This window comes from Grampus griseus, assembly GCF_964374135.1.
Source record: "Grampus griseus genome assembly, chromosome: 5".
NCBI lineage: Eukaryota > Metazoa > Chordata > Mammalia > Artiodactyla > Delphinidae > Grampus > Grampus griseus.
In genome coordinates, this window is record NC_138998.1 from 74,155,976 (window position 1) to 74,181,486 (window position 25,511).

The following is a 25,511-nucleotide window of genomic DNA, read 5'->3' on the forward strand; positions in this document are numbered from 1 at the left end:
CACTTGTAGAATCATTTCTGTTATCGCAGGGTCAGGCTAGAAAGATGCTCAGAGAAAGTTTATTTTGTAAACTTGAGTATGGGAACCATGTTTGAATGTCTGACTCCCCACGGGGCCTGGCACACTATCTTGAATACAGTAGACATTCAAAGATTTATAGATGGAATGAGGTAGGCAGAAAGTTAGATTGATAGATACTAAAATGATATGACTACCAGAATGGCCATCACTGCTGCCACCTATCTCTCACTGAACTTCACTTTTTATTCTCATTTTTTTTTCTCCCTCTGTTCTTCCCGTGCATCCTGCAGTGACCCGTCTGATTCTGTCACTCTCTGGGGACCAGCAGTATATAGACCATCATTCACCAACAGGATTGCATCCTCACCCAAAACCAGAGGACCAGACAAGGTACATCGGCTCTGAGTCTTCTCTTGGCTTCCATCACAGCATAAGTGCTCAACCCTGGCTGCACGTTACTCTCACCTGGAAATGTTTAAAACTCTCAATGCCCAGGCCAAACGCAGGCTGATCATATCAGAACCAGGGCTGGGAGCTTAATCACTATTTTTCAAAGCTCCCCAGGTAATTCCAATGGGCAGTCAAGGTTGAAACAATTGCATTAGAGTAGTCAGTGACTCCCAAACTTGAGCAGGTATCGGAGTCACCTGGAGGGCTCCTTAAAACTCAGATTGTTGGGCTCCAGCCCTGGGGATTCTGATTCAATAGATCTAGAGTGGGGTCCAAAATCCATATTGCTAACAAGTTCTCAGGTGATGCTGATGTGGCTGGGCTGAGGGCACATTCTGAGGAACCCCTACGTTTGAGGAGCTATATATGCAGTAGAAGTGGAATATCCTAGCACGTCTCCTCTGCTTGTGAGATTTATGGCTAGCTGGATTCGGTGTGGAGGCATGGAGGCAAATGCGCCTTATCCGAAACCACAGCACTTGAGATGGGATGGAGTAAAACAAAAGATAAACACTGCTTTTGTTTTTCTCCACGTTTTATCCACGAGAGAGAGGTTTGGAGGGGCCAGTAAAGAAAAATGAGGAACAAAGGATAGCTAAAAACCCATGACCTCAAAGTAGAGGAGCAATTTCCACCTGCTCATCAGTGGTTCAAGGATGGAAATTCATAGCTTACATCAAAGAAGGTGCCTGCGTGCTCCAGGATCAGCTGGTTGGAGTCAGGCTTGTTTTTACAGTAGGTGACGTACATCTGAAATTTGTCTGCCTAAAAAAAACAAAAACAACAATAGGTCAGCATCCATCAGTTGCTCCCTTCTGTTGACTGCCAGCAAGGGCTGTGCAGTTAAACTCTCAGATATTGCGTGATACAGGATGATCCGTGGCAAATGTCCTGGGCTTATCGGGCCTGTGCTCCCCTAACAAACTTTGGGATGCTTTGTTCCTATCAGCAGGGGGAGAAAGCTCACTGAAAGTGAGCTCGTTTTAATACTAGTCAGTGCTAGATAGAATTAAAAAAAAAAACAATTCACATATCCTCATGTATCCTGACGCTGGACAGAATTTACTGAGAGATTATCCCCCTTTTTGGATTACCTACAATTGCGCTTCCCATCTTGAAAAATGACAGCATTTGCTCTGAAAACGAAAGTCAAAGAATGAAAACGAAGTGTGATCTCAGAGGGAGATCTGCTAGAACTACAAATGTCTCCACTGGGGGCAGTTTGTAGGGCATGTTAAACGCCTATGCTACCATCCCCCACTTCCCAGAAGCAATGATGGGGGAAAGGAAAGCAGGGCGACCCTCTGGGGCAGGATCTGAACAATGAGTCCTAACCAGATTGCTACTTCAAGTCAAGAGTTTTATGGCTTGGTGAAAATTCATTTCTCATGTCTTTGGGATCCTCTGGGTCAGTGTTTCACAGCCTTTCCACTGGAAAGGGTGTGTGTACTTTGGCCACCAAGCACTTTTCCCATTTGTGAAATGCTCCCATCCTCGTGCCTATATCACATTGGGGACGTCCTCTTCTAAGAAAGCAGCCTAGCTATGTTTTAATTATAGCAGGCTTTCATTTATGCCACCACTTTCCCAAGTTCTTTATATATATTAACTCGTTTGTTCCTTATGAGAACCCTATGTGGTGAGTTCTATTATTATCATCCCCATTTTACAATTGTGAAAATGGTGGCATAAGGTTGGTGAAGTAACTTTAAATTCCCATAGTTACAAAGGGGTGGAGCCCAGGCCAGCTGCCTTCAGGCTTCTTGGTAATAACCGTTGCTGTTCAATACATTGCAAACAACTCTTTCTACCCTTTACTCCTGCGCTACACTCATAAATTAAGATGATAAGACTTAAGAAAGTCACTTTGGGATAATTCTTGGCAAAATGTGCCTATTTTACACCATCATGAAAGGTTTTCTGAAACCAGTTTTAGGGTTTATATACTACCTGGGAGGCATTCATCATCCCTAAGAGATGTTGACAAACCATACTTATGGTTGACGGTAAGGCAACTCCACAGTATGTATGAAACAAGATACCAAAACAACCCCCCAAAACCTTCACTTAATGGTCAATCTCATTTTTTCTCTACACTGGCCATGCAAGGGATCATAAATTATTTATCAGCACTAATGTGAACTGTGCATGGGCTCACGTATTTAGAGGTGAAAAATGTATTAGCACAAAATAAGATGGCAGTCTGAGACTTCCTTAAGAAATGAGAGTGTGCCAGGAAGCAAATGTTATAGTTTCAGAAAACGGAAGTAACTCAGGTCTTGAGTTGTGGGATGAGCTGTGATATTAATTACATGTCAATGGGCTAGCCAACGTCCTAGCTCCTCTGAAATGTTTCCGTATATAGGATATAAAACATAACCATAGCCCTGCCTATTCCAGAGGGCTGTTAAGAGCACAAACTCTCTGACGAGTGAAGACATTTGAAAAAGTAATTAGCCCATTTTGAGTGGAAGTTATAATTAGTTAACTGTTGAATATCAGAGCTCCTGGCCCTGGGGAAGGATTTCCATGTTTAGTTGCACTTATTGTACTAGGTGGACTTCCCTCAAGATGTTGGCACTCATACCATGAACCTGAACTCAGGATAATGTGGCACAGAGATGCTAACAGACACTAATGTTTCTGTTTGTATAAGTAGAACCTAGTAAATTCAGCCCATTTACTTGGCCCAAGAAAGAGAATGACTAGATTGGCATCCTGTACGTCAGAATTGGGATGGATACCCAAAGAGTCTGTTCTCTAATAAGGAAGAAAATGTAAACAATGGTTTGGTGGATTTCTAAAGTTCTAATTCCTTAATCCTCATCCTGCTGAAAACACAACAACTCGTGGATGGAGCTGGAGTAGTTCTTCTGCCAAGGGTGGGGGTCTTGTTCCAATCTCCTGACATCTCAATTTTAGAAAGTTTTTGAGAACTTAAGGTGGAGCTTGGACACACCATCTAAGGACCTTTCCCAAGGAGGGCTCTGCTCCTCAGGGACAGACTGCTTCTTTCAGATCTACTCATGGCCCCACTCTATAGCCCTTGGTCCTGTGTTAGAATTTCAGTGACACCAATCAGCTCAGGCACTGAATGGTGATGTCATCTGGTAGCATCTGCATTCCTGGAAACCATGTGACAGTGGGAGGAGAAGAAGCTCAGGTCGGTTACCCAGGTAACAAAGCAGTGTCCCACATCCTCAGGCAGCTGCTCATACTTCTCCAGCTCTTTGAGGAAGATGCTGCAAGGGGAGAGAAAGGCCAAATCAGACATCTCTGTACTGCTGACCCCCTCTCCGCCAGAGGCTTATACTGAGGTCATCCCAACCTCGTAAACTCTCCATTATTTACACGTGGCTTCTCTACTCTCTAAGCAACACGTGGTAACAAGCGATTTTAAATATGTTGGAACTAATTTCATTAAAATTTCTATTAATTGATTAATTAGTGCTACTTAACATTGTTTCCCTTAAGGGTTTACACTTCTCAGGCTGAAAATAATGAAATATTATACTTGTGTTGGGCATTTCATTTTAACAGTAACTATGACTATTTTTTTACACAAGTAATCGAGCACGTTGTAACATTTAAAAATATACAGATAAAGGTATCAAAAGAACAAAATAAATATCATCTATGATCCCAGAGATAGGTGGAAAAATTCTGAATCCTACACTGACTTCTTTCCAATTTTTCACTTTCTTCTTCCATCAGTACCCAGTTTGTGCTAAAAGACCGAGTTAACGTTTCCTAATGCTGACATTGTTGGGAAAGAAAATTTAATGGGGAAAAAGCCATAATACATTTCAAAGCTGAATTGAATTACTACTGAATTATCTGCCATTGTGGATATCTGAGCCATGGCTCCCTTCTATCTTAATAAATAATAAAGAGTTGACTATACCAACTTCGAATTAATGTATTAAACAATTGGTTTGAGCTCAGAGAATATAAGCTCAAATAAGCCAGAATCACTGGAATGGAATTTGCTTTTTAAAAATCACACAAAGTTTTTCAAATAAAAAATAATATGAGGCTGTGGGGAAACATTCTGGTGGAGATGGAAGATGGTATAATCTTTGCACAGGTCAATTTGATAACATCTATCAAAATAAAAAATGTACTTATCTTTGCCTCTGCAATTTTAATTTTGGAAAATGTCCTATAATTGTAGTCACATGTGTGTAACATGAAGTATATACATGTAGATTCACTGTGGCACTGTTCATAACAGCAAAAGATGGTCTATAGACGACAAAGTAAACTACAGTACATCCACAGAACCATATACTATGTAGCTATAAAAAATGGCTAAGCTTTTTAGGTTTTCACATGGAAGATCTCCAGGGCAGGCTGTTAAGTAAAAAAAGCAAGGTGTGGAAGAATGTATCTAATATTCTGCCTTTTGTCTAAGTAAATAATATATACTATTATTTCCAACCCAAGAAACTAATGGTCAAAGTGTACAATTTCAGTCATGCAATATAAGTTCTGGAGATCTATTATACAGCATAATACTTATAGCTAACAATAATGTATTGTATACTTAAAAGTTGCAAAGAGGGTAGATCTTATGTTAAGTGTTCTTATATAATAATAATAGGGGAGAAAACTTTAGGAGGTGATAAATATGTCTATGGCCTTGATGGTGGTGATGGTTTCATGGGTGTAGAGTTATCCCCCAACGCATCAGGTTGTGATATTAAATATGTACAGCTTTTTACATCAACCTTACTTCAATAAAGTGGTTAAAAAGAAAGTCATTATCTAAAATGAAAAGACAACCTACTGAATGGGAGAAAATATTTGCAAATGATATAACCAATACAGATTAATATCCAACATATATAAATAGCTCATACAACTCAACATCAAAAACACAAACAACATGATTTAAAAATGGGCAGAAGACCTGAATGGATGTTTTTCCCAAGAAGACATACAGATGGCCAACAGGCACATGAAAAGATGCCCAACATCACTAATCATCAGAGAAATGCAAATTAAAACCACAGTGAAGTATCACCTCACACCAGTCAGAATGGCTATCACCAAAAAGAACACAAATAACAAACGCTAGAGAGGGTGGGGAGAAAAGGGAACCCTTCTACACTGTTGGTGGGAATGCAAATTGGTGCAGCCACTGTGGAAAACAGCATGGAGCATTCTCCAAAAACTAAAAATAGAGCTACCATATGACCCAGCAATTCTACTCCTGAGTATATATCTGAAAAAAATGAAAACTCTACTTTGAAAAGACACATGCACCCCAATGTTCATAGCAGCATTATGTACAATTGCCAAGATATGGAAGCAACCTAAGTGTCCAAGAGATGAATGGATAAAGAAGATGTGGTATATATACAATGGAATATTACTCAGCCATAAAAAGAATGAAATTTTGCCATTTGCAACAACATGGATTGAGTAGGAGGGCATTATGCTAAGTGAAGTAAGTCAGACAGAGAAAGACAAATACTATATGATATCACTTATATGTGGAGTCTAAAAAACACCACAAACTAGTGAATATAACAAAAAAGAAACAGACTCACAGATATAGAGAACAAGCTAGTGGTTACCAGTGGGCAGAGGAAAGTGGGGAGCAGCAAGATAGGGAAAGGGGATTAAGAGGTACAAACTACTATATATAAAAAAAAAATAGGGCTTCCCTGGTGGCGCAGTGGTTGAAAGTCTGCCTGCTGATGCAGGGGACACGGGTTTGTGCCCCGGTCCAGGAAGATCCCCCATGCCACGGAGTGGCTAGGCCTGTGAGCCATGGCCGCTGAGCCTGCGCGTCCGGAGCCTGTGCTCCGCAACGGGAGAGGCCACAACAGTGAGAGGTCCGCGTACCGCAAAAAAAAAAAAAAAAAAGCTACAAGGATATACTGTACAACACGGGGAATATAGCCAATATTTTATAATAACTATAAATGGAGTATAACCTTTAAAGATTGTGAATCACTATGTTGTACACCTGAAAGTTATATAATATTACACATCAACCATACCTCAATAAAAAAAAAAAGAAGAGCAAACAGAATTTCACACATGTGAAATGACATATAAAGAGCATTCACCACAGTACTGTCTGAAATAAAAGTCGGTTGGAAACAACACAAATATATTTTTAAAAAGTCATTACCATAGGAAACCAGGTGAAGGAACAGGGTGAATGAAGATAGTGGTGGGTGGGTCTTCTCGATCTATACTTTTCTATTTAATTTTGATTTTAAAAATTAATTCAGAAATTAAATTAAAAGATATAAAGTAGGTCTGAATGATTCCGTTGCCTACCTCTACCATTGCAACAAATAAATTTTATTGATTTGACTTACACTACTTGAGTCCTCTTGCCCAAGAATTCTGGCAGCATCTTACAATGATAATTACAATTGGTTATGGATTCTATATATATGTAATTTGTGTTCTCCCTTCAATGACATAGACAGATGTTGGTTTTGGTTTAAAGAAATATATATGTGCAATTAAAAAATGTTTGGCAAGTCATATTTGGAAGACCAAAATGCTAATGATTGATAGGATCATAGATGATATTTTTTTGTCCACCTGCCATTTAAATTTTCTACAACAAATGGGTATTACTTCAGTGATGAGAAAAAGTCACTTCAAGTGTTTTGAAGACTCCTAGCAATACCCATTTGATGCTAATCATCTTTCTCCTGAATTTTGGAGTATCCTGATCTGAATCATGGAGCCGCAGTGATTATAATGCAGTTTGGGCTTACAAAATGCAAATATGCAGTGCTCACAAATCAGTAAGTATCATACTTATTGCTATTTTTGGAAGAACTGCAGGTGACACACATATATTTAATATGACTTCTAAATTAGAAAGAGGAAAAAATTATATAATGCTGTAAGTGAGGATCACATTTTTTTCAAGGCCAGAAAGAAAACATCTTTTTTTGTAGCAAAGAGAAGGAATCTGGCTCATTACTATATGTAACATAATATGTTAAAATAGGAATCTATTTTTCATATAATTTTTATTTCTGGAACGAAATTCTAAAAGACACTTATTATGTGACTCTTTTCCATGAGAACACTAAATAATAAAATGTACAAAGTCTTCAGAGGTAGTGTTTTCAGATGTTGAGATGTTCTTTACACAGTCATTTCTCATATGGGCTGAACAGGGCCGGGGTGGGGGGCGGGGGCGCACTGGAACATTTTGACGGGTGGGGGAAGAAACTCTGATGAGCTATTCTAGGACAAGGACTGGTGAAAGGAAATGAACTGCTTTAAAGAAAGCAGGACTAGGAGGAAAGAGTACTTGGAAGAAGAGAGAAAGAGGCGAATTTGGAGCCCTGGGCACCTACAATAAATGCTATTGGCTGTAGGAAACCTCCACTTCCCCACTCTCAGGATCTCCCTCCAATCCCCTCCCTCTCACCCCCATGATATATAGGCCCTTCTCCTTTAACGGCAATCAAATAAATGATACAACAGCCCGGATCATGACATTCCACATAAGATATACAATTGTATTCTTGCTTTAGAAGTTGCAAGGACTCTGTGACGACTCAGGGAGAGTGTCCCTCCTTCCTTGACTTATGACCCAAGGTCAGTGGCCTGGTCACTTAAGGTTAATTTTAAGCGCACAGTGGTAATTATACCCACAGAGTTGATAATTGATCTAGATGCTGAAGATGGTGCTAGAATTTTATTTAAATAGAGCAATACCCTGACTTTTGGTGACAGTAGGTATCAAAAACCTATGGGAGGATGCTGTGCTTGAAAATTCTCAAGAAGTGAAAGCACTTTACAATGAGTTAAGTACATAGACTATCATTGCTACAATTAATGCCTTTTCGGAAAATGCAGGTTTTAACGGCAGCTGCCACTGCTAGCTCACCTTTCTACTGACCCGAGGCCTCACTTTCCTTCCCTCCCACAGACAAGCTCAAGTCAAAGAGCCGGAGTTCACACCTACTCACAGTCGTGAGGGGGTCTTCCGAAGTCTCATTTTTCTCAACTTTAAATAACCTCATGGGGATGTTGTGAGGATTTAATAAATCCATGTAGGTAAAGAACCCAAACCACTGCCTGGCATATAGCAGGCACTAAATAAACATTAGTTCTTCAGGATCAGTGCTTCCCAATCTTAATAAGCTCCACTCCTGTAGACTTATCCCGAGAGAGCTCTCCCCACCATGCCCCTGTTGGAAAATCTATAGTAGATTACCTTCTCCTAAACCATATCCTGGGAAAATCTTGATTGCGTATTATGCAAAGATTGGATTTCAAGGTCACAGATCATGTAAGTTTGGGAAATGCTGGGCTAAACTAGTTAGTTTATGGCAGGACTTCCAAAATCCTATAATATGATGAGGCACATTATAAACCTCTGAAGTATCTGATAGAGTGTGCAGTGCTTCCCAAACTTCTTTGCGAGTGGAACATTTCTGGGGGGACTTTGTCTTAAGGAACACTCTTGGAAAACCTTAGTTAGTGGACATCACACCTGGCTGTGCACTGCCCTCTGGGTTAGGATCTGAGCATCTGTACTGTTTAGCAAAGCTCCCTGGGTAATTCTAATGCATCCAGTCCATAGGTCAGCTTTTGAAGGCAACTGCCCTATTCCAGTGTGCTTCCAGTTGTTAGATCCTACATCACCTCCATATGATTTAATTTTTAAATAAAAAAGCTAAGAATTTTAAAAGCTATTTATTTCGTGCTGGGCATATCAATTCATAACTTTGAGTAAGATATGCACTACCATCTCAATGTAATTGTTGACGGTAAGTGGCAGTATTAAACTCTATTTTGCTTTTTAATTTGAAGCTTATGAAGATGACAGGTTATGTACGTCTGATCAGTATCATTCTACCTACTTCAAATAGATGTGATGAGTTTAAATTAAAGCACAAGAGGTCACAACACTTCACAAATGATGGGATATTCCTCCTCAGCTGTTCTATAGAAACATCTTGGTCCTCACCATTTCAATAATTATATGTAATAAATCATGGGAGAACGAGCAAAGCAAGGAGTTTAAGAGTTTGCGTGAATGTCTGGGGTTCTTTCAGAAATGAATAAAACTTCTAAAGAAATGTCAAGATTCAAATACTGTAGGATATCACTTATATGTGGAATTTAAAAAATACAATGAACTAGTGAATATAACAAAAAAGAAGCAGACTCACAGATACAGAGAATGAACTAGTGGTTACCAGTGGGGAGGGGGGAGGGGCAATATGGGGTAGGGGATTAAGAGATACAAACTATTAGGGATAAAATAAGCTACAAGAATGTACTGTACAACATGGGGGATATAGCCAATATTTTATAATAACTATAACCTTTAAAATTGTGAATCACTATACTGTACACCTGTAACGTATATAATAGTGTACAGCAACTACACTTCAATAAAAAAATGTCAAGATCTAAGCAGTGTCACTACTCTGTTAAAGTATTACGATACAACATATTATGCAGTTACTCTATGAGGAAAATGCTTCGCTCTGACTTTGGACAGGATCCTGGGAAATGAAACCTCTAGCATTTATTGATAGAAAAGCTTTGTGAGCTTTGTCATTAAGTACTATGGAAACAGCACCATTCCAAAGGCACCCTGAGTCATTCTGATTTTGTTATTCTTGCCAAAGGTAAATCTGGCCTATATTCTTACTGCTTCTGGAGAAGTATATCCTTCACAGAGGACCTCTACGTCAAGGGTGCAGCTTGCATTTAAAGGGGAGCATGTGTGATGACCTTGTGTATGCGTGCTCTCAAGCATGTGCGTGCACACTTCTTGGGACAAGGGGAATGAAGAGGGGGGCGGTGCTGTGGTAACAGGGCAGGGGGGAGAAGAACAATGAGCAGGAGACAAACAAAGCTGGAGGCAGCCAGGGAGAAAGGCATCAGGCTCATCTTTGCAGGCAGTCCAGGACACTGCCCCTTATCAATGCTTTCATACAAGTGGAGCTAGACATCGTTTCTAAGGGATCCATTAGTGACCAGACAGATTCAGAGCCCATCTTGGAAGAGGCTCTGGACTGCAGGCCAGGACAGCTGGTTAGCATACTGAGCAGCTGTCAAACTAGTGGAGAGTTGCGCACACTCCAGGGAAGGTACCAGATTGTTCACAGAAGTGTTTTATCAGCACAGTTTGATCACTTGGGCTGAGCCATGACAATCAGTGGGCTCTGTCCCTTTATTTCACAGCAGAAACTTCAGCTTACGTTAGCGGTGAAGGGGCAAAGTGTGCAAGGCTGGACTCTCACTCAGCATATGCCCCACCCTCACCTCCAACCTCAAGCAGTAGTTTATCTCGCTGCACTGCTACCTGTTCAATTTGTTTTGCTAATATTTCCTAAGTTTGTTTAACTTGTGTGATCAGATGAATCAAAAAGTATTGCATAGGGCTTCCCCGGTGGCGCAGTGGTGGAGAGTCCGCCTGCCGATGCAGGGGACACGGGTTCGTGCCCCGGTCCGGGAGGATCCCACATGCCGCGGAGCAGCTGGGCCCGTGAGCCATGGCCGCTGAGCCTGCGCGTCCGGAGCCTGTGCTCCGCAACGGGAGAGGCCACAACAGTGAGAGGCCCGCGTACCGCAAAAAAAAAAAAAAAAAAAAAAAACTATTGCATAAATATAAGTTTAATGTTAAAGTAAAATATAAACAATCTCACATTTAATGTTATTCATAGCCATTGACAGCCTGTTTAGCAACTAGGCAAGGACGCTAAGCAGTTAGTGTGTACGAGTGAAATGAACATGACTTGAACACCCCCAGATGAATGTTTAGACTTTGGGTCCTCCCCAATATCTATAACCAGCACCAATGTCGATGGCTTACTGAAAAACAATAGCAACAAAATCACAGCTGAATTTTTTTTTAGGGCCTTTCTGATGGGTAAGGCCTCAGTTATCCCTTAGAGTATGGGTTTAGGGCCCAAGAAAATCACAAGTCTTCCCCTTCCTCTTCGCTTGGCATTTGAATATTAAGAAAATGACAGTGTGACTTAATAGGGAGTTATGAAGACTTGGATTCTTTGGCTGTGTTACTAATTGGTTTGTGCAGGTCACGAACTTTTGTAAGCTCCAGTTTCTATAAAACAAGGGAGTAGGATAGAACGAGATTTTCTTGGAGTGTGAAAAAAGCATAGAAAGCACAGAATACGCATATTTTGAAGCAAGGGGTGTGTGTGTGGGAAGGAGTAGGAGAGGCAACAGAGGAGAAGGCAGCCGCAGCCTGGCAGTGTGGCCTCCAGAAGGGGCTGTGACCTGCACATCCCTTTTCTCACCACTTGGTGGAGCCAGCTCCTCACCTTGTAGTTACAGATCTACCCTCTGTGTTTCAAGGGGTTGTAAAATCAATTTAGTGGGTGGAAACCAGCATTAAAAAGGAAGGAGAATGGAACCTAATCCAAAATATCAGAGTGCATCACACATAGTGAGGGTGTTATTTTGGAGGACTTAATTTTCCTCTTATATATAATGTATAAGCATATGCATATCAGGACATGATATATAATTTTTCTTTGGTTCATGATCAAAAATATTTGAAAAGCACTTTGCTGATGCTCCTGCCTGCAATAGGACGCAGGGAGGTCTAGGTCTTTATCCATCTCTCTCCCTCCCCCTCACCCTCGACCCTCCCCCTTTCTCCCTCTCTGCTGATCTACCATCTCCCTCTAGTAGTGCCCCCCTTTCCCCTCTTCCTTCCTCTCTCCTTCTCCCCATCTCTTCTTTCCCCTTGTTATCCACTGTTCTCATTTCTCCTCTATCCAGGTATTTTGCCCCACTTTCCCACTCACTCTGTCTCTCCTGCCTTCCTTTGTGCCCTCCTACACCACCATTTCTGACTCATACCATCTCCACCCACCACCTCTCCCCTCCTGAGCCTCTATCTCACAGACACAGACGTGACAAGACACAGTCTAAGTAGGAGTGTGACGGCCAGACCTCCCCCATCCTTGACCCAGGGTTCAGACTCACTCCCAAACTCCTCCCATTGCCTCTCGGCCTCCCTCCTAGACTTCACCACTCTCCTCCCTGAAAGGGCCTGTGTTCAAACTCTCCTCCATCATCAAGGGAGCCGTGCCTGGCTGTACAAATCCCACTGGTTATTTATATTCCATCTCAAATGCCCCTCCTCTGGGAAGCCTTCCTGTTACTCCAACAGAGACTATTTTCTTTGCTCCTTTGATCTGCACTTGTGCTCACCTCTACCCTTATCACCAGTACCTCACTGATTCCCAGAACTCAGAGGGCAGAGCCTTGGTCAGATTCCTCACTGGGTACCAACTCCATCTCTAAACCAGTGCAGGGCTGACCCCAGGGTGGAACTCCTGGGAGATCATGGAAGTGTGGGCCTGGTTCAGTGGTTCACCGGCCTCTCCCATCATTCCCCCCCACCTTGTCTTCTCCTGCCCTGCTGCACACCACCCTCTGCTCCCCACTGACCCCAGCTACCTGGTGCCCTGGAAGGCTGCCCTGGGCCTGGCCAGTGTCTCAGCTCAGTCCCACTTAGCCCTGGCCCTGGCCCTCAGCCTCGGGCCGGGGAACACTAGGCTGGTAGGGCAGTGGGTGGTGGCCAAGTCCAAATCTAATAGCTTCTGGCCAGACCTGGAGGAGGGAGTTTGCAGAAGGGTTATCCAGCCCTGGTTGTTGGTCCCCTACTTGTCTTTCCAACCCTTGCTGAAAACTGACTTATTTCAGGTCATTATTGTAAGGGTGTGTGACCTGGATGACACACCTATGGAAGAAATGGGTTTTCCTCAAATTTGAGGATGCACACGGAAGCTGGTTAGATATGAATCAAACAAACCAGATTTGGCAGTGCCAGCTGGTGGTCTATGGAGGAGGGGACGGGGAGAGAGCACTGAGGTGGGAAACCCAGCCCCTGGAATCTACGCCTAATCTTTCAAGGGAGAGATGTGACATACTGGGCAAGTCACTGGCCCCTCTCTGGGTCTCAGTGTCCTTATCTGTAAATGGAAATGGTTGTACTTGATGGTCAGGAAGACCTTCTGATCCCTGACAGCAGAGATTTTATAAAAATGTTATTGCCCAGACTCACATATGGCCATATCTCCAAAAACTGAAAAGGAAAAAGTAAAGTTCAGATTTCACCAAAGGTGATGAGCATTTTAAACAAATAGCTGTCCTTATCAAAGCGGAAAATCTAATACAAGGCAAACTGAAAATAAATGATTTCCCCACATCATGAGCTGTAGGCCAAAGTGGGGAGACAGCATTAGCGAAATCATTACCGTTTGGGGGACCTATTTATGGCACATACTACCTTATCCGAGCGCTCCCAGAATGCTTAGCAAAATGCAGTAGAAATGGATCTAGTTTTTGAGTAGATAAGCTTCATGATCTTTACATTTAGTTCTATAATAAAGAGATAGAGTACGAAAATAGGGAGAGTGGAGGGTAAAACCTAAGTATCATTCCACTTAAACCTCCAAGTTGTGTTAAAATTACTACTTGTAGGTATTAAATTCTATATAGTGAATTCTTCTTCTTTATAGAAATTTTGGTACTTGGGAATTTCTCCATTCAATACCTACAGAGACAAAGGTCCTAGAGAAAGATCACATACATACAGCTACTCTTTTTTTTTTTTTTTTTTTTTGCGGTACGCGGGCCTCTCACTGTTGTGGCCTCTCCCATTGCGGGGCACAGGCTCCGCGGCCATGGCTCACGGGCCCAGGCCCTCCGAGGCATGTGGGATCTTCCCGGACCGGGGCACGAACCCATGTCCCCTGCATCGGCAGGCGGACTCCCAACCACTGCGCCACCAGGGAAGCCCGCCACCTATATTTATTAAACAAAGTTGAAAACGCAGTTTTCAGTAACAATAGGCACATTTCAAGTGTTCGCGAGGCACACATGACCAGCGGCTACTGTACTGGACAGCACAGACACGGGACATTCCCATCACTGCACAGAGCTCGATGGAACGGTGCTGTTTTAGAATCTTGCCTCAGGGGGGCTGCTACACCGGCGCCCACTGCCTCTCCAGGACCTCTCCGAGCTGGCAGTTTCATCTTCATCATGACGGCTTAATTCAGTCAAAGCCTTGACTAGCCTGACCCTAGGACGTCCTCGGGACTGTATCCTACAACCCTGAATCTCTACCTCAACCCTTCTCTGCAACAGGGTTCTCAGAAAGCTATAGGACTTTATGTCAACATTATTTCTCAGGTCTTGAGGTTTCCTCTATTTGTACTTTGGAAATGGAATTATTTCCATAAGCTGGTTATTATGTAACTAATCAACCAATGTTCTTGCTGACCCTCTGTTAATGATGGAACATGTTTAGTATGCTGTGGGAAAGATATTTAAATCAAGTTTGGAGCTAGAAAAAATGAATTGTGAGGTTTTAGGGCTCTATGATTCTACTGATTTCAACAAAACATAGAGGGTTGATTGATGTTCTCCCCTATAAGCTGTCAAGAAATATGTTCCATTAGATAGTTTGATTATCTATCTATCTATCTATCTATCTATCTATCTATCTATCATCTGTTGTTGTTTTGGTTGAGGGTGGGGAAGATGAGGTAGTTAAGGGTGGAGGAAGTATTTAGGTTGAAAGAAAACTTCAGTGGAATTTGAAGCCTAAGGCCCACAGAGTAGGAGGTTAGCCTCAGATGCATTCTAATGTCAGGATTCCCAACAGTTTTAATGAGCAGAAGCCACTTTTACTTCCTCAAGGCCTGGCTATCATTCTGATTGGGTCTGAAGATGTTGGCAGGTAGGTCCCTCAGGACACTGGGGAGAGACACTGATGAATACTTGACTTCACCCTCCACTAGGAATTCTAGACCATTGCAGAGAAAGAAGTGTGAGTGAGAAAGAAGTCTGACAGCCACTGACTTAGAAAATTTAATGGGCAATACTTTACCAGGCAAGATTTCCCAATCAGCTTTGGTCCACTTGTCGGGAAAGCCCTGCTGTTGGGTATTTATGGCCCTGAGTGTGCTCCACTGAAACCCTCCACCAACCTACTTGTTATGAAAATCGTAGATCTCCTGGATGTTGCCAAAGATGATATGCTCCTTATTAAGGATCCCAGGGGGGATCTCCTCCACACCACTGGTCATTTCCCATAGGTAGGTCTGTAAGACAGCAACAGTTCCGTCACTGGCAAGCACTGCCACGTGAAATATACACAGAACAAACAGGGCTTCAAAGCTGTGGGGTAAGGCTCAGACTGGGAACGCATGTAGAGCCTAAAAAGTGAGATGGTAAGTAAGCAGAATGGAAAGAACGAAAACCTGGATGTTCCATTACTGTGAACTGTTGCTAGGGAAATTCACATCCCAGACTTTAGCAAGAATACAAACTCCACAGTCTTCTTATTTATTAAATGTGTTTGAGTCTGACTGTGTGTCGGATGCAGATTTTTAGACTCAACTTAAGTTCAGCGACTGTGTCATAGATTTTATTTTGAATTCAAGTGTGTTATATGCTTTTTTTTTTTTTTTTTTTTTTTTGCTGGGCCTAGTTCCAGTCTGAGAAAAGTTTCTTTCCAAAGCACTTTAAACTCCCATGCAATTATTATTGACTCTGGGAGAAAGATGTCCTCTGGTTGGTTTTTTATTCTTCAAGCTTCGGGAGAAGACAGAGTACTGAGCTCCTCTCCAGGACTTGATGTGGCAAGGATGTCAGTTTCTAATATAGCTGAGAACTGATGACCGCAAGACTTACCTCTAAGCACTCGTGTAAGTCCCTCACATAAGCCTTCTCTGTCTGAAGCAGTTCTGCCATAATGAATCTAGAAGGAAGCAAATGGGCTTTTAGTTGGTTAGAGATATAATACCTCCCTTCCTTCAAACTTCACCGCCCCCACCCCAGCATTTACGACATTCTTGAATGTCCTATTTTTCTACTTTACCAATATACGTCTCTTCCTTTGAGTCCTTCTCACTCTGATCATTTGCTCTGTGTCCCTTCAGCATGTTTGTGCTCAGCTAGTTCCATACTCTCTTCCCCTTTTACCCCCCCAGTTCTACCATGTTGTGATTCTGTGCTGATGTGTGGGCTCTCAGTTGCACATCTGTGTGTGTGTGTGCACATAAGCTTGTAATGCCACTCACACTCATTCTCACCAACTAGACACCAACTCAGCTTCCCATGTTCCTCTTACTGTAGCTCCCAGAATGATGATTCTTGCTGAGTAGAATTGCTGACTTACACCAAAACAGTTCACAGTCCCACAGGTTAAACCAGGTTTAAAAGCCAGAAACAAGATGCCCAAGACACCACCACCGAGACTGGGGGTTAGCAAACTTTTTCTGTAAAGAGCCAGAGAGTAACTACTTGTGGGCCATTCAGTCTCTGTCACAACCACTCAGCTTTGCTGTTGTGTGTGAAAGAAGCCACAGACAATATGTTAAAAAAGTAAGTCTGGCTGTGTTCCAATAAAACTATGAACAGAAAAGAAGTTCATCTAATTTTCACGCCACAAAATATTCTTCTTGTTTTTTTTTTGTTTTGTTTTGATAGTTTTCAACCATTTAAAAATATAAAAAATAATTTTTAGCTTACAGACTATATAAAACAGGTGGTGGACCAGATGTGGCTTGCAGGCCATAGTGTGCTGACCTCTCGCTTCTAATGGGGTTATTTTACATCACAAACTGATGTGCATGAGGCTGAGCATGTGATCCAAGCACAGCACAAGCTAATGATATTAACTGACTACTCTTCAGTCTCCCAAAAAGAGAAGCTGTGCTGCACATATGCAAGGGGAAGGCTCCTTCCACCTTGGACCCCTAAACAACACAATGTACCCGTGCGGGCGTCCAACTCACGATGCGTGGCTTCACTGTAGTGTACCTACGTCACTTTCTTTCTTTGACAAATTTGTTTTAGAAATGGTGCTTCCTAGCTGGCATGTGATATACAATAATATCAGCACAAAATATATTTTTATATATTTATCTTAGATTTTCCATGTCATTTTTTCATGGAACTTCATAATGAGAATCCCTATTTACAAGGTGTTCCATCACATAAAAATTTTGAGAAGGATTATCCCGAGTGCCCCCGGTTGGAGATTTCAGAAGAAATATTAAAATGAGCAGCATCTTTTCCTGAACCTTTATCTTGGTGGGATTTTCCTTAAAGCAAAACTTTGTTCTAGCAGTGGCCTTTCTATTAAATTATTGATTTTAAAAATTCCCTTTTGCAGGAGTTAATGAGTCACTCTCTCGTTAATCTTGCTCTATTGGTAGAGTGGAAAGTCCATGAGCTTTGAAGTCAGACAACCAGGAATTGAATTATGACTGTCATTTCCTAGAGGCAGGACTTGCTTCTCCAAGCCCCAGACTCCTTACTTATAAAACAGCTGATCACACAGGGCTGCTGCAAGGATTAAACAAGATCCTATAAGCAAAGTTCCTAGTACACTGTAAGTGCTTGGTAAACAAAGAAAGAAGGAATATCAGAAGGAACGTAATCCCACTTGCTTTGAAAAGTTGTCTTTGATTTTACTGCCTTGGGTTCTGGCATGCCTCTACCTTCTCCCTTTTTCTCCAGCTGCTTCCTGCAGTTTTTCCTGTTTTTCTTCATAATTTTGCTCCACTACCCTCTACCCCGTTTTGTTTTACTTTCCACCCACCCTTTACCGTCCTCTGGCTATTTGGTGTCTCAGAGACAGCCCAGCAGGAAGATCTGGCCACGTGTTGTCTCCTCATTTCCCTCTCTGTTATGGGTTGAATTGTGTCTCCCCCAAAATGCATATGTTGGGTCCCAGCTGCCAGTACCTCACAGTGTGACCTCATTTAGAGACAGAGTCATTGCAGATGCAATTTAAGATGAGGTCATACTGGAGTAGGGTGGGCCCCCGTTCCAAAATGACTGGTATCCTTAAAATGGAGGGAAGTCGACACAGGCCTGTATTCAGGGAGCACGCCACGTGAACATGATGATGGCCATCTGTAAGGCAGGGAGAAAGGCCTGGAGCAGAGTCTTCCCTCCCAGCCCTCAGAAGGAATCAACCCAGCCAACAGCTTGATTTCAGACTTCCAGCCTCCAGAAATGTGAGACAACATTTCTGTTGCTTAAAGCACCTGATTCGTCATACTTTCTTACAGCAGCCCAGATGAAACCTAAGCTCTGACTTCACAGACCAGCTTGAGTTTCTTCAGTTCCAAGGGACCTGTGGTCCTACTTCATTTTGATAAAATCAACTACAGAGGCCTTCTTAATCTTAGAACACACCATTTTTTTTCCAGCATTACCCAAAAAGAATGTCAAAATACTCTTCATAAAGCCCTTGCATATCTCTGGCTATGTGTAACTTTGTAACACTGATATAAAGAAAGCAGAGTGATCAAGACGCGGTTTGTAAGGTTGACATGGTTCATTGTTTCTTCTGTCCAATGCCCTAAAGTTCTTGGTTAGTGTGAAATGTGGGTGGAAGCATCATGTCTGTCCATTCCAACCTCTGTAGGTGGTCATGGGGACACAGCAAGCTGTCTAAAGGGACGGGTGGCAATGAAAACCAAGCATAGCCATGAGGAGCCTGCCAGTCGGTGGAACCGTCTCACGCCCAACCCCCTACATACTCTTTCTTCCGGGCTGATTTCCGCTTCTCTTCATTGACCTCATGGTTGGCATCCCGGAGCTTGACCTCACGATCTGAAAGGCTTGCTGGGATGATATCCAGCTCCAGGTCCTTGTTATCCTACACACAGAGAGATCGCAGAGGTCACCTTGGAGATGCTTTGGGAAAGCAACTCACCAGAGTTGGTGGAGGTGGGGGAAGGGAAGAACAGAGAAAGATACTACGGAGAAGGATGAGAAGATGGGGAATCCCACCAACTGCTACCCACAAGCACTCTTCTTCATGGGATAATTTTTTTCTCAAATAAGAGAAGTATAAAATGTTCAGGTCAAATGCTCAGGGATAATATCCGCAACAAAGAAAAAGAATGTACACATTTTATAATTAGTGTCATAGTTCCTCAAGGACGTTGGGCCTGATTAGATCTACACACACACACACACACACACACACACACATACACACACACAGGTCTAAGACTGATGATTAACCATTAAAACAGTTGTGAAACAGAAATGTAAAAAGATATAAAACTTTCATTTGTCAAGGGAAAATAATAAAAGTAAATATTTTTATTTAAACAAGCAACTTCCCTTGGAAATAGAAAGCTAAATGATAGAACAATTACTGAATTTTCTAATTGCCCATCCATGCTTATTTCAACCACTGTTTGGTATTTATATAGAATAAAAACCTCTAGGAAAAAAGTCTCACAGGTTAAAGCCTGGGGGAGACGTTAATTCCCCCAATCTTTGTGGTTTGGCCACTTTATTCTCTAGTCTGCTCTGCTTCAGAGTATGAGCCTATTTAAAGATTTAAGAATTAGAAATCCTAGGATTAAATTGCCAGTCTGTATTTCGCTCTTAATTCATAGGTTAATGACCCCTATTATAAAGAAGAGATTAAAAGTCAGTCTTCCTTTGCTTCCTGGAAAATAGTACTTCTTTTCAGTTGAAATGTCAAACAGACTTTATACAAATTGCATACCTTATTCTTGAAAGAGCACTATTATACACACTGAGGACTCTAATCATTTGCTGATTAACATAATTGGGTGGAAGACAGTACTGATGAAGCCAAGATAAAGGGCTTAATCCTCAAAGTCAACAGTTAACTCTACACACAGAAAAACTCTGTTCTGTAGCCACAGGCCCTACCCCTGGCCAGCCAATTTTGCACTGTGTATAGCACCAGTCATGGAGAGCTGGAAGCCAATGGCTCAGCAAGATCCAGTCCCTCCAGGAGAAGGACAACACAAGGCAATGCTCTAGGGGTCAACAGCTCAGGAAGATTCCTCTGCAAACCCAGCTTCCCTCCACGGCAATGAACAGCAGTACTGAGAGGTAAGAAAGGAGGACGTCCCAGCTGGGCAATCCCACACCTACCTCTGTGTTGACTCCAAGGGCTTTCTCCAGAGAGTACCGGTACTTTCCCATCCTCAAGGAGAAATCTCTGTAATGCTTGTCCACCGTGGTCACCCATTTCCTGATCTCTGTGGCATGAATGTGGCCTTTTTCCACAAAGCTATCGGCCAGCTGAATCAGGAGTTTCACCTTCTCCTTTGTTTGCTGCCCCAAAAGATGGTCGTAAGTTACTAGCTTACCTTTACTATCATGGCCCTTCACTCCAGCCCTCTTTCCTTCTTCACAGAAGCCATAGATACCCCAGAGCCAGACTGCCTCCGTTTATATCCCAGTGCTGTCACTTACTGGCTGGGAGGGCTTGAGCAAACTACTGAAACCCTCTGTGCCTCAGTTCCTTCATCTGCAAAATAGGGATCATAATAGTATCTATATTGTAGGGTTGTCGTGAGCATTATATGAGTTGACAATGTAGGATGTGTCTGGAACACAGTGTTCACAGTAAAAACTCAGTAAGCAATAAATGTTAGCCAGTATGGTTATTGATGTAAGAATCTCTTTCATTACTATAGCACTTCATCAGTTTACAGAGTATGTTCATGTTACATCTGAGACTCGTTTGAGTCTTAAAGCGTCCCTAGGAGGCAGGTGGAGGGAGGTGGTACGGGTCTCTTTGAGGCTTAGAGAGACTTAGGGCTTGTCCAAGTTCATACAACCTGTAAGTGATAGAGCCGTTTGCCTCTGGTCCATAGTTTCTAGTTCTCTCCCTTTACTCTACTGGCCTGAAGAAGGCTTTCTAAACATCAGGTGAGTTGGCACAGCCAGGATGTACAGAAATCTAACTAGCAGATTTAAGAGTAAACTCTGTCCCTTTCACCACCAGGATCTTGTTTTTAGCTTCCTTGAGAGAGAGAGAGAGAGAGAGAGAGAGAGAAGAGTGAACAAAGCTAGTGTCCATCACAGGGCTAAGTGAGGTGGAGCCCTGACGTGGGTCAATTTCATTTCTAACAAGAGTGTGTTCAACATCTACTCTGTCCACATCACTGTGCAGAGGGCTGTGGGGAAAGCCCTGGGGGGTAAACAAAAGAAGAAAAAGAGATTTCCACCAGACTGTCTATATCCCTAGAGGGACAAGATTTTCACACAGAGTAGTTCAATAACTCAGGGCATTATGTAATTGAATGTCAGAATAAGAAATATGTATAGTTAACACGGCAGGAATTTTAAAACAGGAAAAAAATGAAGGTGGGCTGGCAGGGGCAGAAAAGGTGTCATGGGGGAGGCGGGACCTGTGCTGGGTAAGATATGGAAACGGAAGGGCTATTCAAACAAGCAAACGCTTGCTCAGAAGAATATTTACATAATATTCTGAGAAGTAATCTTTTATCTTTCCGACTGGGGGAAAGTAGGTACAAGGTTTGGATCATGCTACGATCTGGGTAATTGAGGGAAACTGAGACAGAAAATCACTGGATCAAGAACAGAACAGACAGAAGGGCCTTTCTTTCTTTATGCCACCACCCTCACCCGTGCCTCTCCAGGCTCACCCACAGCCCCTCCCACGAGAGACTGACCCTCTCAAGAACTGCCAAAGGGAAGCTTCTGGCCAGAGGGGCAAGCAGAGAGAACTTGGTCCCCCACGGCCAGGGCTCCCGCTCCCCAGCAACTCACTCAACACCTTCGAGCCTCTCCTACCTCAGCACAGTGGGCTGGGCCCCAGGGCTGGGAGATAAGGAACCAGAAGAGCTTCGGTGTGAAGGAAAGAAGGTAGGTATGAGGACAGGAGGAACACCTCCTTAGCAACGAAAAGGCAAAAATAATGGCGCTGGGACTCGGTTAATACAAGATACCTGGTATTCCAAGGACTTCCATTTCTTCCATTTAGGGCTTCCCCTCTAACCCGGGAAACAATTTTTCTTAGGTTTGTCACTTACTTAAGACAGTGATTAATTTTTGTAGCTATAATCAAGAAATCTATCTTCATATAAAATCTTGGACACACACATTTATTCTCTGCTCTTGGTAAGGAGACTTGAGCACGAGATGGGGGTTTATAGCCAATTGGTAGCAGCAGTCCTACCAGAGCAGCCCTACAATTTCCTATCAGAGGAAATTAGATCCTAAAACATCAAAACTGATTCAGAGTCAACAGGGATAGTGGCTTGTGATCAAGAGCATTCCAGGTACGTGTGGGACCCAGGGGGAGCAAACAGACAGTGAAACTGGCAGCGTAGACAAGCTCTTCCCCACGTGGCCTCACGTGCCCACGTGACCATCTCCACTGCTCTCCGTGGCCCCGAAATTCCAGCCATGTTAAATAAACCTCACCTGCCCCCCACAATGTGATGAGTGGCTCCTCCTCAGCCCTGCTTTCACCCCAGTGGCCCTGCCTCACCTCTCCTCCTCCCCACAAGCCGAGTGGGAGGTGCCCTTCCCAGGGTTCCCACAGCACCACACACACGCTGCTACTTCGGCGTGTATCACGCTGAGTTATTTATGTCTCCTTCATTAGACCATGCGCTTCTAAGAGATGAGTGTGATCTTATTCATTTGTAGCTCCAATGTCTACTATGTATACCATAATAATAATAATGTTGAGTAAATGGATGAGTGCGTAATTATTGTGCTGGGAGGTGAGTAAAATTAGACCAGCAAGAATTGAAGGTTTACAGTGGGAAGAATTAGATGAAAAGATTTGACCCCAACCATGCCCACGGCCCCTACTGAGAGCAGTCTGAAGTGATTTCTTATACGTGGGTGACTACGGTGGCACAGTGCGACCCGCCCCATGCCTGGCTACCGCTGATGAGATCAGAGGTAAAACTTGTCCCACGAGGGCAGCCCATCAATATGCAGCCAGTGACTTCCAAGGTGTCCTGGCCTAGAAGCTCTGACTAAACAGGGACAGGGGCAACATGCTGGGTCAATTAAGCTGGTTTTTCTGGGGATGTGAACTGTAGAGACAGGGAACTGGGTGGCTGGGTGGAGAGTAGAAGTGAAAGCAAATAGTAGAGGAGAGAAGGGAAGCTGAATCACAGTGGTGGTCGTCATGTATGCCCGATCTCCTGAGATGAGCTGACCCGGAAACGTGGCTGCTGGAACTGCCCTGGTCTTGGGTGACATCCCAGTTTTCATCTCCAGAGGTGAGACTATGCCACGTGTCTTGTTCTTCCCATTGGGCTGAGTCATTCAGCTTTTCCTGCGCTCCTTCGAGGTCCAGCCGCACAGCTTCTGTCTTCTTTATTTCCACATACAGCCATACAAAGTCTTTTCCCCTTCTAAACTTAAGCCAGCTTGAAACTCAAATCTTGCCACCAAGAAGAGTAACGTATACAGACTGATAGAGTGGGGGTCAGATTGTAGAGGTGCTTGCATGTTAGGTTCAGGAGTATGGACATGATCTTGTGGACAAAGGGAGCTTTTGGGGGATATAATTCACTTGGGCCTGGAAATTTAGAACACAACTCACTTATCTTGGGATTCTTGTGTCCCCTAGTATATATTTTGCCCTTTCATTTTCAATTCTATGTTTTCTGCTGGAAAAGACAGAGGTTAAAAATAAGGGTTCAGTAGTTCTATTTTTCTTATTTTTTCTCTTCCTTCCTTTTGATCAGTTAATATTATATCATCTTCCCCTAATCAGAGCACCTTACTCCGAATATAGTTTGTAAAAAGCCCTTTTGGTATCTCTTGAAAATCTGACAAGTCTTTAAAATTTAGCCTTCTTGACATATTCTCATAATCTAATTATAAGCATCCAATTGGCCTTTCATTGCTGACCTGCCTTGTACTTATTGACGTATTCTTTGGGGGAGTGGAATTATTGTGCTCCCTGAGTGGGAAAACCGTTCCTTGAGATGTATCTTCATATTCATTCCACAGGAGAAAGATCTGCTTGTTAAATATGAAAAACTAAACCTTTCAAAAATGTCTACCACACGTGAGCTCTGTTCATTCCTCTTAAGAGTCTCAGAAACGGAAACATGACCATGTTTTATCTGAACTGTTTAGATTCTACTTTTCTGGTAGAAAGTGCCTCTCTGACAAGCCCAGTGTTCCTTTTCCTGGCTATCTGAATTCAAAGACATCATTTAGTTCAGCTAAAGCTCCAGTCACTTTCATTATCACTTAATTCTCTTTTGTTAAGAAGAAGCTAGTCCAGTTTATCTTATAGCTTCTTTCACTTTCAGAGATAAAATTATCAGTTTAGAAAAGCGTTTTCTCGACATCATTACTCATCGAGAAATGTAAATGAAAACCACAATGAGATACCACTTCACACCCGCTAGCATGGTTATACAAAAAAGACAGACGATAACCAGTGTTGGAGAGGATGTAGAGAAGTGAGAACTCATATACACCGCTGGTGGAAATGGAAAATGGTGTATGCACTTTGGGAAACTGTTTGGAATTTCCTCAAAAAGTTAAATATAGAGTCGCCACCTGACCCAGCCATTCCACTCTCAGGTATATACCTAAGAGAACTGAAAACATATGTTCACACCAAAACTTGTACACAGATGTTCACAGCAACATTATTCACAGTAGCCCCAAACTGGAAACAATCCAAATGTCCATCAACTGATGAATGTGTAACAAAATGTGGTTTATCCATACAGTGGAGTATTATCCAGTCACAAAAAGGAATGAAGTACCGATGAAGTACTGCTACAACATGGATGAATCTTGAAAACACTCTAAGTGAAAGAAGCCAGACATGAAAGACCACGTATTATGATTCCATGATTCCATTTACATGAAGTGTCCAGAACGGGCAAACTCATAGAGATAGAAAGTAGATTAGTGGTTGCCAGGGGCTGAGGGGAGGGGAAAAGGGGAGTGGCTGCTGATGCATATGGGGTTTACTTTGGGGAGGGATGATATATTCCGGAACTAGACAGTGGCGATGGCTGCACAACCCCGTGAACGTACGAAAAACCACTGAATTGTAAAATCAGAAGAATCTAAAGAGTCTTGCTGTTAGAAGAAATAGAGTTCTTCCAGATGTCAAGATGATTAAGCTTTCCTATCACCATGTACCTTGACCCCTTATAAATTTTGAAACCCACAGTAGGAAAATATCATTGGCATTCTTCTAACTGGGTTGTCCACAGCATACCACAACA

General features: G+C 42.6%; 1 protein-coding gene across 12 annotated transcripts in view; it reads right to left on the reverse strand.

Annotated features, from left to right (window-relative positions):
• The window catches only part of KALRN (kalirin RhoGEF kinase), a gene marked incomplete at both ends in the record, with an annotated part of 639,791 nt that overhangs the window by 221,940 nt on the left and 392,340 nt on the right, over positions 1-25,511 (reverse strand). For all 12 annotated transcript variants that reach the window (XM_082654652.1, XM_082654658.1, XM_082654657.1 and 9 more), the window contains 6 exons: positions 1,147-1,236; positions 3,644-3,713; positions 15,460-15,569; positions 16,162-16,228; positions 19,026-19,144; positions 20,410-20,592. In XM_082654652.1, coding sequence (XP_082510778.1) covers positions 1,147-1,236; positions 3,644-3,713; positions 15,460-15,569; positions 16,162-16,228; positions 19,026-19,144; positions 20,410-20,592 — 639 coding nt within the window. The remainder of the gene's footprint in view (positions 1-1,146; positions 1,237-3,643; positions 3,714-15,459; positions 15,570-16,161; positions 16,229-19,025; positions 19,145-20,409; positions 20,593-25,511) is intronic.